Source organism: Hoplias malabaricus, chromosome 2 (assembly GCF_029633855.1).
Source record: "Hoplias malabaricus isolate fHopMal1 chromosome 2, fHopMal1.hap1, whole genome shotgun sequence".
Lineage (NCBI taxonomy): Eukaryota > Metazoa > Chordata > Actinopteri > Characiformes > Erythrinidae > Hoplias > Hoplias malabaricus.
In genome coordinates, this window is record NC_089801.1 from 50,017,046 (window position 1) to 50,032,057 (window position 15,012).

Genomic DNA, 15,012 nt, shown 5'->3' on the forward strand with positions numbered 1-15,012 from the left:
ATGACAACACTGTATGACTTGTGATTTTAATGTGTATAAATTATTAATATAAAATTAGGGTCTATGAAAACTACATAAAAAAAAACATGAAAATAACATTTATTTTGGTGACATCCGTTTTAGATAAGCAATAAATAAATAACACTGCACTATTTGTGATTTTAAAAGCTATTAACGTTCTTGGAAACCAAAATCATTTGATTATTTTACAGGTTCCTTCATGTGTTATTTTCTAAAATATATTTTTATGTATTCACTTAATAACATCAAGCACTGGTCATTTTACCAAGGCAACCCTTTAGGGAAAAAAATTGTTGCACTGGATTGAATTCCATAGCCCTCCTGTCATGGCTTTTCCTAGAATTGCCCTTTTAAGGATCCTTTAATATTTTGAATAATTTCTGTCAAGGCTAGTTTTTAGATTGATTTCATTCTGAGTGAAAATGTAAGTCTCCCTGCCAGTAGGGATTTCAAGGCTGTGCTTCTCTTTCTACCAACAGGTGTCGCAAAGGTTAGCCTTTCTTTTATTCTTTATGTGCTTAAGATTATATTGCATATTTTTTACATGAATAACATGCATAATTAAATTTTTTTATTATTATTATTGTGGTTATGCTATAAACATTATACGATAATTACTGTAGATCAGTATGTGTCAGTAACACCTTTTCATTGTAAAGATGAAATGGTCTTTTGATGTCTGATCCCAGCTTTAGGGAGGTGATGACATCCTAAGGCTAAGAGTAGGGGATCATGGCACTTCTGTAGTGTTTTAGGAAAAAAGTTATATCAATAAATAACACATTACTTATTAACTGAGATGTTATTTATTTTGTATACTATCCAAACATAACAATAACAAACATTATTTTGCCACTTTAGAAAAAAATGGTTAATTTGAATTACAATAAATAAATAACTATCACAGCAAATTCACCAGTGTTATAGCAACATTGTGTTAAATGAAGTGTTAAAATGTAACATTCTTTAATACTCTCAGTGATAACACTGAGTAAGGATATAGTTTGTGTAAGGATTATAACTTTATTTTACAAAACAAAAGTATAACAGTGTTATTTGAATATTAATGTTACAAATAAGCTTTTAATAGTTATTGTTTAGTATGCTGTTACAAAGACAAGCAGAAAATATACACAGAGACAACAAAGAGACGACGTAATTTATGTCAATTCCTTACACACATTATTAACACATACATTAGTCAAAAAGGGTGGATGTTCAAGGACACAAGAGAGTTAAGGCATAGCCATAATTTAAACTCTTTTGGGACTCCATACAGCATCACCTTCTTTTCTGCCTCAACCCCACCTTAGCAAAATTTGAAAAAATAAATCCACATTGACCAGCTCCAGGGGCCACATTGACTCATTCACAACAAACTCATAATGCCATAACAGCTCACATTATCATGCAAGTCACTCAAGAAACAAACATGGAACATTTCAATTATAAAAAAAATCATATTTACTTGGTGCTTTTCCATCACCAAAAGCACATCCAAAGGTTTACAATCACCAACACAAAAGATGCAAACCAACATGGAATATAGATATCCAGGGAGAACAGGAGTAGTTACTGTGATGAGGGGACTCACTTTGTGGATGCAGTGTGTAGTCATTCTCTATTCTTGTGAATACAGGTCAGCGACGTCACGAGTGCGCACAGTTCACTGGCGCATAGGCGATTCAAAATAGATGTTCTCTCTTGGACAGGAGTGTAGAAAAACAGGTTCCTACAGGTCAGGAGCATGGGGAAAAACACACAAAAAATGTGCCCTGAATGTAAGTAAGTAAACGACCTCAGCTGAAACAACACAGCGCAATAGTAACTTTATAAGTTTAATTTACAGGAGTTTTTAAGGTGGAAGAGAAAGCAGTATTTTCGTGTCTGCCATTACCTGGAGGGGGCACCAGTCCTTTGCAGGGCAACATTCATTCACACGCTGACACACCTATGGCCACTTGTGAGTAGCTAATCCACCTACTGACGTGTTTTTGGACCATGGGAGGAAACTAGAGCACCTGCAGGAAATCCACATGGACAGGGGGAGAACAAGGTTGTCGCCAGGAACGGGCCTCAAAGCCACAACCCCAGGACCCTGGAGCTGTGACAGCAACTCTACCTGTTGCACCAACATGCTACACTGTGCAAAATACAATTAGTGTAAAATACATGATCAGGTTAAATTACTATAAAGCAATGACTGCAATGTTGCTAATAGAATGGAGGTTTGGAGTTCAGCAGTGTCAGTCTCAAGGAAGAAGCTCTTCCTGAGCCTACATGTGTTTCTATAACACTTTCCAGATGGGAGAAGGGTAAATAGTCCATGATTAGGATGGCAAGCCACACTAATGATTTTCTCTCTGCATTAGCAGCGCAAATGAAAAGGTTTGCCAATTGTGTTTAGAGTACCAATGGTATGTTGGGCAGTTTTCACCATCTGTTGGCATGCTCTCCAGTCTGAAACAAAAACCATACTGCACTGGGATGCAGTTTGAGAATGGGCTCAGGGGTAGAAGACCACAAATATTCTGTTCAGTAGGTGAGCTTTCTCGAGGCACCACAGCAAATAAAATTATTGTGCCGTTGTGAACAGGGTGGCGGACAAAGAGGATACTCATAGATTTTTTTCTTGTGAGGTTGTGAATGTTACAATTATGCAAACATGTTATCAGTTTATGAAATGAGCGAGGAACAACCACTAGTTTTATTTGTGCATACTAGGGTTTTATTTTTATTGTGCATACTAGAGTTTTTTTTTTTGCATACTATGCAAAAGTTGCACAAATAATCACAAAAATAAACAAAATAATTAAAAATGAAAGGAATTTAATATTTATTCAATTCACGAGTCCTTAAAAAGCTCCTTAAATTCAAAGGAAATTACCTAAAAACCTGACAAAATGTGTAGCTCTCACAGGGCAAGGTTATTTGAATTGATCCCTTTACTCCAACAACACTCCACAAATCCAGTGTATTTGATAGTTAAAAATTGATGTTGATGTATATCATTCATTGTCCAGTAGAGTTGATGGGTTGAAGTTGTTTCTAGGTTTTCTGACAAGTTGATCTACCTTGGGGGCAGCACGGTGGCGCAGCCACACAGCTCCAGGGGCCTGGAGGTTGTGGGTTCGATTCCCGCTCCGGGTGACTATCTGTGAGGAATTGGTGTGTTCTCCTCGTGTCTGCGTGGGTTTTCTCCCACAGTCCAAAACACATGTTGGTAGGTGGATTGGTGTGTGTTTGTTGCCCTGTGAAGGACTGGCGCCCCCTCCAGGGTGTATTCCCGCCTTGCACCCAATGATTCCAGGTAGGCTCTGGACCCACCACGACCCTGAACTGGATAAGCGGTTACAGATAATGAATGAATGATCTACCTTGTCGAAATGAGCTGTCATGGTGTACTTTTATACGAACAGCTGTTTAAATAAAACAGCATGGTAAGATAAATGTAGTGTATCAGAAGATGCTGCCCATAGAAGTATAAGCAAGAGATATGCACAGCCAAAATCCATTTATATGAGGAAAAATATATTAAATACAAAAAACATAGAAACATTAAAATTTTTGGTCTGAGCATGAGCAGAGCTGCAATGTTGCACATTTCAACAAGGTAGCACAACCCATCAGAACAGGCGAGTGCAACATATAGAAAAGCAGAGCAAAAAAGGCGGTAACTTGTCCTTATCTCTGCCACAACTGAGGACACGTCAACACGGATCTGTTTGTTTATTTATTTATTTATTTTTTGTCTCTTTTGGCCTCCCGCCCACACGAAACCAACATTTTTCTGGCAGAAATGCAAAAAGCTCCTCACCCTATTTAGTGAAGAACATGTCATTTAATTGCAATAATTGCAGCTATCAGCAGATTTCAGATTCCCCACATGGGGTGTAGGGGTGGGGGGTAAATGTCTGTATTAATATTAGCATCTGACAAGTCAATTGTCACGAACAATCGCCCTGCCGAATTGACTGAGAAGAACTGAATAAACCTTGTCTGAAAAAAACCCTAATCTCCTCCTCTGAAACTAGAGAAGACATCTGAAATCATAATAATGGGGCTGTGTTGTTCCTGCAACTTTCTCTGTTTTGCAGGTGGTCCTTTACACAAACTTATTACATAACAAAATTTTGTACTGCCATGAGAAGTCAAGACACTTTATGGGTCTAAACTTTAAGCTTTTTCAATAACACTTCAATAAGACCATTTTATCTGCCATGTGTTTTGGCTCAAATTTAATTACTGGATTTTTTAACTAAAAAAAACTAAACTTCTGACGGTTTATGAGCAAAGATAATATCATAGTCATTATGACCTTATAAGGAAATAGCCTGGTTGTTTATTCTTTGAAACAGAGCAAAGCTGTCACATGATTCATTGGTGTTGGAAAAGATCTGGGAACTGCACTGCACCCCAAAGCAAATCTCTTGGAATGTCTTATTCCAGTAGTGAAATATACAGGCTGTTCTAGTCTAACACCACAGAGGGAAGTCTGTACAAAAACTAATTCTTTCCAGGCAAGATGGGGATTTTTGCCAACAATACACATGGCACATAACCAGGGACTAAAATACGCAAACATTAACCTCATCATTTATTAAATCTGAAGAAATGTCTACCACTATGGAAAGCATGGAAATATGTCACACAAGAGCACAATCTAAACATGCTGAATCCCAAATTAATTTGAGATGTATTTGTGGGTTCCAGAATCATCTACAGCATGGAGAGACATCTGTGTGTGCTTCCCCTGAGAAACTGAACACCATTCAAAAGAAAAAAAACCCTTTGATTTTATAGAAGTAAAAGTGTTTGTTTGTTTGTGTTTCCCCTAATTCTGACAAGAGCTGTCTCCTGCACTGGGCTTGGCAAGCAGCTGGTAGTTCCATGAATTGGCAGCCATTTAGCTCTTGGAAAAGAAACCTTATATAAATCATATAAAACTATCAGAAAAATGATAGACCAGAAAGATCTGGCTTAACAAATTTAGGCTCACTATTTGGCAAACAACTGGTCAAGTTCACCCTATTTCTTCTTCTATTATTAAAATATTTTAAGGTTAATATTGGTTGTGGCACGGTGGCACAGCAGGTAGTGTTGCTTTCACACAACTCTAAGGTCCTGAGGTTGTGGGCTCAAGCCCTGCTCCGGGTGACTGTGAAGAGTTTGGTGTGTTCTCCCTGTGTCCACGTGGGTTTCCTCCGGGTGCTCTCGTTTCCTCCCACGGTCCAAAAATAGAGTGTCCATAGGTGTGAGTGTGTGTCACCCTGTGAAAGACTGGCGCCCCCTCTGAGTGATTCAGAGTAGGCTCTGGACCCACTATGACCCTAAGCTGGATAAGCGGTTACAGACAATAAGTGAATGAATGAATGAAAGGTTAATATTGAAAAGTGTTATTGGTGCCAAAAATGTCTTTACCTTTATATAAATATTGGGAAATATCACAGCCGGAGACAGAGTAGTGCATCAGGTAGTGTTGCTTTCACACAGCTCCAAGGTTCTGGGGTTGTGGGTTCAAACCCCACATTGGGTCGCTGTTTTTTTATATGTTCTTTTTTTTTATATGTTTACATGGGCAGAACCAAATATTGAAAAAATCCAGGGCGTAACCCAAATGTCCAAAACTCTGCTCACCTCTGAAGATTTATTTGTCCATTCACAATAGTGATACAAACTGTTTTTCTGGTCATGAACTCTTTTTCAAGCCATCTGAGACAACAGAATTCCTAAACACATCTATGTGCATTCTATGTGCATATCATAATAATTGCTGACTAATTTTCATTTCTGCCCCCAACAAAGACGCTAACATTGTGGAGTGAAACCTAGGGGTTGATAAACTTCATCACTTCTGTCTGATCCAATCATGCCAGGACAACACACACTAACACACTACCATCATTGCCACTGAAAGTCATCCACCAGCTCTGTGGTGGTCCTGATAATTGGAGAATAAAATAAAAAGGAGCTAAAACACTGTAATTGTAGAATTGCAAAATTCATACACAAGGCAAACTTCCATTTTAAAAGCACCTTCATGGCTTGCTTTCCGATTCTGTTTTTAATTACATTACATATATTCAGTATACCATCTGGATGCAGTGCAACAATTAGAACAAAGTTAATCATATAAAAAGTATGATAATTTCCATTTTAGTTTTGGAGTATGATAAAAGTAATTTAAATTTTAAATTACTAAGTAATTTAAATTTTTGCCATTCAAATTTTACATAGCATTAATAAAATGCTTACATTTGTATCAGTTAGCACAATAACTTGGCCATATTTTACTTATTGTCTAATATATTAAATAAAAAATGTAAATAACTTTACATCTGTGAAGTCTTAATCACTGTTTCTTAGTTTAACATTTTATTATAGCATTAAACAGGTACAAAAGTCTGGATTTCTTCTATTTGAATGGGTCAGAATAAAACTCTTAAGTCACTTTGGCAGAGCCAGACACATATCTTACAAGACACAAATCTTACTTTATTAACTTTCAGAGTAACCAGAGCCCTATCTCAAGGGTTCTGACCTTAGCCAGTGAGCTAACCGCAGCTAACATTTGTTTATTACATCTACCAATTCACCCACTCACTAGTGTGGACTCACCTGAAACATCTCTCTGATGTTCACCAGCAATCGATGATGCTGACTCTGTTGAAGTTTAACCACTTTCTTTTGCTGACGGCTGTGATTCACTTGTCTTCAACAACTGGCAGGGTTACCAGGTCTAGTGTTTGTCAGAACTCTGGCAACAGTAACTGGCTAAAAGAACCTCCACAATTGTTTTAAAATGTTTCTTTAATATTAATAAATCAATCCCTTACTCCGCCCTGGTCCTCCCTGTGTGAAGCCCAGTGAGGGACTGATGCTCATGTCTTGCTCCCAGTGACTCAGAGTAGGCTCCAGCCCCACCGCAATGCTGAACAGGATAAAATGGTAACAGAAAAAGAATGAATGGATGAATACATATAACAACTCTCAGTCATAGAATCACATGAAATAAACCATGTATCATGGATTATCTGTAACCGTTTTAAAGCATTGATAAATACATTTTATAATAAACTTTTTCCAACAGATTTTTCATCATATGAAGAACCATTTCACCACAACAAGACCCATTTGAACATGCAAATATACAGGGGATGGACAATGAAACTGAAACACCTGTCATTTTTGTGTGGGGGGTTTCATGGCTCAATTGGACCAGCCTGGTGGCCAATCTGGGTGTGAAGGTTAAATTAGCAGAGGGTAAGAGAAAACATATTGCAATGCACACAACATTATGTGTGACATACCAGAGTTCAAAAGAGGACAAATTGTTGGTGCACGTCTTGCAAGACACCCAGTCCTTGTGATGTATCAAGAGCCACGGTATCCAGGGTAATGTCAGCATACCACCAAGAAGGACGAAACACATCCAACAGGATTAACTGTGGAAGCAAGAGGAAGGTGTCTGAAAGGAATATTCGGGTGCTAACCCCAATTTTATACAAAAAACATAAAGCCACGGCTGCCCAAATCACGGCAGAATTATATGTGCACCTCAACTCTCCTGTTTCCACCAGAACTGTCCGTCGGGAGCTCCACAGGGTCAATATACACGGCCGGGCTGCTATAGTCAAACCTTTGGTCACTCATGCAAATGCCAAACAGTTTCAATGGTGCAAGGAGCCCAAATCTTGGCTGTGGACAATGTGAAACATGTATTGTTCTCTGATGAGTCCACCTTTACTGTTTTCCCCACATCCTGGAGAGTTACGGTGTGGAGAAGCCCTAAAGAAGCGTACCACCCAGACTGTTGCATGCCCAGAGTGAAGCATGAGGGTGGATCAGTGATGGTTTGGGCAGCCATATCATGGCATTCCCTTGGCCCAATACTTGTGCTAGATGGGCACGTCTCTGCCAAGGACTACCAAACCATTCTGAAGGACCAATGGTTCAAAGATTGAATCCTGAAGGCGGTGCCATGTATCAGGATGACAATGCACCAATACATACAGCAAGACTGGTGAAAGATTGATTTGATGAACATGAAAGTGCATCTCCCATGGCCTGCACAGTCACCAGATCTAAATATTATTGAGCCACTTTGAGTTGTTTTGGAGGAGCGAGTCAGGAAACGTTTTCCTCCACCAGCATCACATAGTGACCTGGCCACTGTCCTGCAAGAAGAATGGCTTAAAATCCCTCTGACCACTGTGCAGGACTTGTATATGTCATTCCCAAGACAAATTGACGCTGTATTGGTCGCAAAAGGAGGTCCTACACCATAATAATAAATTATTGTGGTCTAAAACCAGGTGTTTCAGTTTCATTATCCAACCCCTGTATATATTTATTTGAGCTTTCTGCTGAACCATAATAAATACAAAACCCTTTGAAACTTATTACAAATTCACATTGACTGGTTAGTGTGAATTGGTAAATATCTAAAAAAGCAGACTCAATGTATTCAGTTTATGCGTATTCATATTGTGGCGTTCTCTGATGCAGAGAAATTAAACTTAGCCATTACTGTGCTTGGTCACTTTATTTAAGTGTCCTTCCAAGGGCACTAAGCAGAAAGAAGAAAGTGAACAACAGCAATCTGGGCTGGTTGTATGACGGAAGAGGCAGAGACTCTTACCTACCCTTGGAGGGTGAATAATACTTCGCCAATAGAGACTGCCACACATCAAGTCCAACAACACAAACGCAACCCCCCACCCACAAGCACACAACACAAAAACTCCTAAATTAACCTACAAAACAAACCATAAGTAACAAAAGGCATACTTGGTGCTGCCACAATATTCATACGGAGTGTTTTCAAGGTGAGCAATATACAAAAATAGTTGTCACTGGGTCATGCTGCACTGTTCACTGGGTCTCACTGCACTGCTCATTGGTTCCCTCTTCTCTGCTCATTGGTTCCCTCTTCTCTGCTCATTGGTTCTCTCTACTCTGCTCATTGTTTCTTTCTGCGCTAGAGGTTCCCATAGTAAACAAATAACTTTAGAGGTGTTTGGCATCCCGTAGAAAAAAAAATAACATACATTTTCTTGCCTACTTACCCACTCCTTTTAGTGAGTTTTTTGGAAGTGAACATAACTGTCCCTCAAGTTCTTCCACCTGTTCCTGTCCAAACCGATTACTGTAACAGAGAGTCAGACCGTGTTCAAATCGTACCTCACGTCTCATACACATGCAACACCAATGAATGTAGAAAATAACCACCAGCTACACTTATGATGAGTCTGGTTTGCCTCTTTTCGTTTGAAACCTTGACCTTGAGAGTTTTTTTTTAATTATTTATTTATTTTTGTCAGCACATTCCTCAAGGCAGTGCGCGTGCATGGACACAGGCTGATTGCTATGGCTCTGAGGGTGATTTAACGGTCAGAGTGAAATTACAGGGTGGAGTTTTTACTCGTACCTAAGAAGACATTTGATCAGTCTGTTTTAGTGAAGTTTGTAAAGAGCATTTCAAGATATATAACAAAAAGTGATTTTATTAAAAGCCACATACTCTGCCTTTAATGGTTCGTACACACGGCCAGGAGGGCGGGCTTTCGGAGTACGGGTGGGGAAATAAGTGTATGTGCATCACACACAGGTAGCGCACGTAGACTTTAAACGCCGACGGAACGGACTTCAGTAAATGATGCCACAAGAGCAGAACCACAGATCTCATATTCATATACTGACAACCAGTTTTGCCTATATATAACCTCTACGACAGTGCACCGTAATCTCTCACACCATTTAAGTGAAGACTTGTGTGGATCTACTGCGTGGACTGCGACGCGACCTGCATTAACGTTATATTATTATATATTGGTCAAATTTAAGACCACTTTCTTTTTGTTTCTCAGAGGAGAGTTTTGCCATTTTATTGGGATTGGACATTTACCAGGTAAATCTTACTTATATTTCTTTCTAGCGTGTGTCTCAGAGGGTAACAAAAATGTATTTTCTGAGAAAGGTATAAATGCTGCCGACAGTTTTATTTGAGTTTTCCGAAACTTGTGTTGATGTATTTTATTCATGAGTGAATTCAAAGCTACACGTTTTCAGTTCATGCTGTTGTAGACGTTATGGTACGTTTATTTTTGTAATGTATTATATACTTGTAAAAACCGCAGTGTCTGTCCAGATATCTACAAGTAAAACAAATATATACATAATGCATTAAATGTTTTATATTTTGAAGGAAATATGATACTCAGGGGGATTCCTTTGTTACTGCCAATGCTGTTAATATGCTCCACAGTACTACCTCAAGGTAATCCAACAGCTATTTTCCTTATTTATTCTTTCTTTTACTTATTCGGTCAGGATAATAAATGTTACATGTCTTGCTGTTTTTATGAAAATGTAATAATAGTTATGCTTTCCATTTAGATCATTCTTAGATTATTGTGTGTTTATATATATATATATATATATATATATATATATATATATATATATATATATATATATATATATATATATAAATAAATTAGGTCTGCGATTTAAGCTTCAGATATTATCTGGTCCATTACTTAATTAACTAGCAGTTCATTATATAAAACTGTGGTGGCCAACTTTTTGGTTTTTATTAATTTGAAGAAAGCCAAATGGATTATGAGTCCAGTTTTGACCTCTTCGAGATCAGCCACATCACTAGAAAGACAATTGGTGCCAAGATCTTCAAGGGTCATGGCTGGGATTTGCCAGCATATCGCTTTATTCGTTTCGATCATGTTCCATCAGTCAGTGCCCCGATTCTCCATCAGCTCCTAAAGCAGATCAGGGACAACAAAGGCTTTGTGTTTGTGGCCTCCATACGCCAGGACCAGGGTTCCCGAGGCACCCTGATGGGCCTGGAAGGACCTGATGGTGGCCGCCAGTTTGAGATTGTGTCCAATGGACATGCCAACACTCTGGACCTGGTTTACTGGATAGAGAGCTCTCAGAATGTAATGTCCTTCAAGAATGTGAATTTGTCAGACTCACAGTGGAAAAACATCACACTACATGTTCATGGGGAGAACGCAGACCTTTATGTGGGCTGCACCCTCATAGACAGCTTCATCCTGGATGAGCGTTTCTACAAGCACTTGCAGTTGGATGGCAGCAAGATGTATGTGGCCAAGGGATCACTCAGGGAGAATCACTTCAGGGTAAGTGTCTCTTGTACCTCCAGAAGCCTTCTTCTTTGCAAAATGGCTTGCTGGAAATAAATATGGCAAGTAGTAGCCCACTTTTTATTTCAAATAACGTGTGTAGTACTCAAAAAGCCACAAGGTTATATTCACTAAACTTTGTTCTGAGTATTATGCTGATAGATATGAAAGTGTTTCTCATACTTTTGCTGTTGTAGATTAGCAAATTAATAACACCTGTCTTGCCTTTCAGGGCTTGCTACAGAATGTCCGCTTCATTTTTAGTACACCAGTGGAAGATATTATGAGAAACAAGGGCTGTGAGCATGCCAAGCCTGGTAAGGATAATGTAACCAGGATGTTACCACCAAACATGGTTTAAAAATGTAAAAAAAAAAAAAAAAGGTTTTAAAAAAGGGAATATTTTGAAGTTCAATTAACAAGACAACATACATTGTTATTTAGTCACAATGTTTTCATTTAGGGAAACACAGACCAAAGTAAAATATCTAACAATGGCTGCATAAGCTCTAAATAAACTGAGACACCTGCCACATCCTACATCCAGCACATTCTAAATCCTCAACAGAAAATATGAAATAAAATTTACATGTAACTTAAGAAACCTAAAATGCTTTAAATGGCTTAATATATGAGAAAACATTATAATCAACTCAATTTTACATAGAGTGCTTTATGCGACTGGTGGCATCTTAACGAAGCTTTACAGAATCCTGGCCCTAACTCAAGGTGACCTAGCCCCAAGTGACTTTGCCATTGGAAAGGAAAATCTCCCAGTTCATGAGGAAGAAACCTTGAGGAAACATAGGTGATCTGAGAGCTTTATAATCACACTATGCCCTGTTCTATGAGCTGCCCAGAGACAGTTTGCGCTTCCCTTTTTTGTTTAAACCTGGCCCATCCATGAGGCCCACTCCCTCCCCGGCAAGATACCATACTCACTCGTGCATTTCAGCAAGATAACTCAGTAAATCACAAATGGCAAAAGCCTTTTCTAGAACAAAACTGCCTGTAACTGTTCTCATTCCAAGCATACCAAAGTTGACAAAGAGCTGTCAAATGATTAGTCTAAATTAAGGAAATGTAGTGAAAAAATGGGAATAAATAGGAAATAGTTTCAAAGAATTTTCATTTATTTATCACTCATCACAGTGGAATGCTCTCCATGGTGAATGCTTGGTCTTGTACCTTGTGGATGTGGCCATAAACAGAGTGCCACGTTGTTCTTAGTAATAAGCAGTAATGTCAGTGTGTTTATCTATGGTAGGTATATGATCTAAGGTGATGAAGTACCTATTTTTCATTCATTCATTTTGTGCAACCACTTGTCAAGGCAGGAACACACACTGGACAGGGCTTACCTATTTTTTTGTTTCTTGTGTTTTTTTCTCAGTTTAATTTCTGTAGTTGGATCCAGCAGTTGAGTATCATGGCTACAAAGTTTAATAACAAATTCTGGGACTTAAGACTATATTCAGTATGGCATTCTCCATATAAACAGACTTCTAAGTATAACTGTCTCTGAGCAGTACCTATCTACAACCATAAAATGCAACTATGTTCTCTCTCTCTCTCTCTCTCTCTCTCTCTCTCTCTCTCTCTCTCTCTCTCTCTCTCTCTCTCTCTCAAACGAACACACATACATTCACATCTCGACAGTGATAGAAACCCCTAGGAGATTTGAATGAGACAAGCAGACTTAGTAAAAGTGCATACGAAGACATTGTGTTGAGCCAACCCCACTCTGTGATTTAGGGTATCTTGTCTTACATTTATCTGCAAAAATTTACACAAGTGACCTTGAAATGGCTGCTACAACCTTATGTGATTCTTGGCTGAATGATCAGCATTCCTTTGACTTTTCGTATTCCTCATTTCTTGGACATGCTCTGGGACTTCAATATGAAATGTTATTTCTGTGTAGCTTGTATTGAGTGTTTATCAACCAAGTGAGAGCAGGACGAAAACGTAAATTATAACTGCCACACATTTTCTCTGATTTTCTTTTTCAGTCTCAAAAGCTTATATATGTAAACCGTGTGCTTTCATTGAAAAATCACGTCCCCCCATCTGAACAGACAGACAAAAGCATAAAAAAGCCTACAGCCAAGCACAAGCAGACTCGCTGCCTTTGAGCAGCTCTAAGGGCTAAATTTGGACTGTGTTCTGGAAAGATTCTGATCCCTTTTATGAAACCTTGGAAAATCTGGAAGCAGACAGAGGCTGTCTCCATGGCTCATTTCTGAGAATTATGAACGTGCCAGGCCTGCATGAAACTTAGGCAGTGCTATATGAAGGAATACCTTCCAGTGTTTTATAAGAAACAGAACGTTCACATTGTATTGGCATATCATTTTCTAAATAACTCCACACTTAAAGCACGACACCTTTCACATGTACAGTAATTACAATAGAACAAATTTTTTAATTATGAGTGTAACAACTCAAATGTGCAATACTCATACTGCTGTATACAGTATATCCGTATTTATTATTATAGATGTGTACATATTGTAAAAAATTCCTTTTGTGTTAAATTTTTATTAGAGTGTTTATTCTTTTACAACTGGCTCCTACTGTAATAATTGCAATTTCCCCCTGGGATCAATAAAGTATTTCTGACTAAATGTAAAGTTTAAGATAACTAACCCATTTATTAACCCCTGAAAGGAAACAGGTGTGTTACAACACATCACAGTGTCTTAAATAAAATAAAAACAAGTTCAAATATATAAGAAAAATAAAACAGAACTAAATAAAACCTTAAACATAGTCATAAAAAAGATTCACTAGTGAAACAGATGTACAATTGTACAGATGCGTGGATTAGGAAATTACAGACGAAGTGTCCGGAGTAAAGTGGAGGAGATTTTTCTTTGTAAAATCCACTTCAAGCTCCTTTGTCTTCCTGCCATAAAGTTGGAGATGGTTGTGCTGGCACCAGTCCACAAATTTGTTCACCATGCTCATATATTCCTCTTCCTTCAATAGCAGTGTCATCTGAGAACATTTGTAGGTGGTATGTCTCAGAAGCATACCTGAAATCAGAGGTGTAAAAAGTGAACAGAAAGGGAACAAGAACAGTCCACTGGAGCCCCAGAACTGTACAGTCAACTCCAACAAGAGTGATCAATTACCTATCCTTTCACTTGATAGGGGCTGTATCCCTATCCTGGTGTTGTTTGACATAGTGCAGCTTTTGAAACCATAGATCATGTGATGTTACTTGATATGCTGGAAAATCTAGTAGGAATTAAAAGATCTGATTTGACTGATTGTTATCCCTTCATGATAACACTTCTTGTATGCATAATGCATTATAAATACATTTATAAATCATTATATGGCACACATAATACCTTATAATATTGTAGCTATGTTCATAACACTTTATAAATTATGAGAGTGCAGCTTTAAATAAGCAGTTGTTATAATGCACTATAATTCCATTCATAAGAACATACTGCTGAATCACAGCCTCCCATGTTTATAGTTTTAGGAGTTGTTTTGGGGTTTTGTCTCGTTGTGTTTTATGTGGGTTGGTGTTGTTGTTTTGCGTGTTTGGAAGTGTTCGTGTGGCTCATGTGTGACGATTGACATATGCCCTTTATTGTCCTGATCATAGGAATAGGAACAAGGCAGTATTTGGGCTTGGTGTTGGAGTTGATGTACGATCATGAGTGGCAAAGCATCACCAGCCACTTCATAAGTCTCCCACATGGTGTAAAACACACAAAGCAACATCCCCAACAAAACCCCAAAACAATGCACAGGGGGAGGCTGTGGAGCATACTAGAAGCTCCACTGTGTGATCTCAGCCATGCTC

The 15,012-nt window shown here is 38.4% G+C and overlaps 1 protein-coding gene across 1 annotated transcript in view; it reads left to right on the plus strand.

The window, feature by feature from the left end:
- Positions 1–9,626: 9,626 nt before the first annotated feature.
- Positions 9,627–15,012, plus strand: part of thbs2a (thrombospondin 2a) — a 61,968-nt gene continuing 56,582 nt past the window's right edge. The window contains exons 1-4 of the mRNA XM_066659968.1: positions 9,627–9,931; positions 10,229–10,300; positions 10,630–11,183; positions 11,419–11,503. Of these exons, the coding sequence (XP_066516065.1) occupies positions 10,234–10,300; positions 10,630–11,183; positions 11,419–11,503 (706 nt within the window). The 5' untranslated portion in view covers positions 9,627–9,931; positions 10,229–10,233. The remainder of the gene's footprint in view (positions 9,932–10,228; positions 10,301–10,629; positions 11,184–11,418; positions 11,504–15,012) is intronic.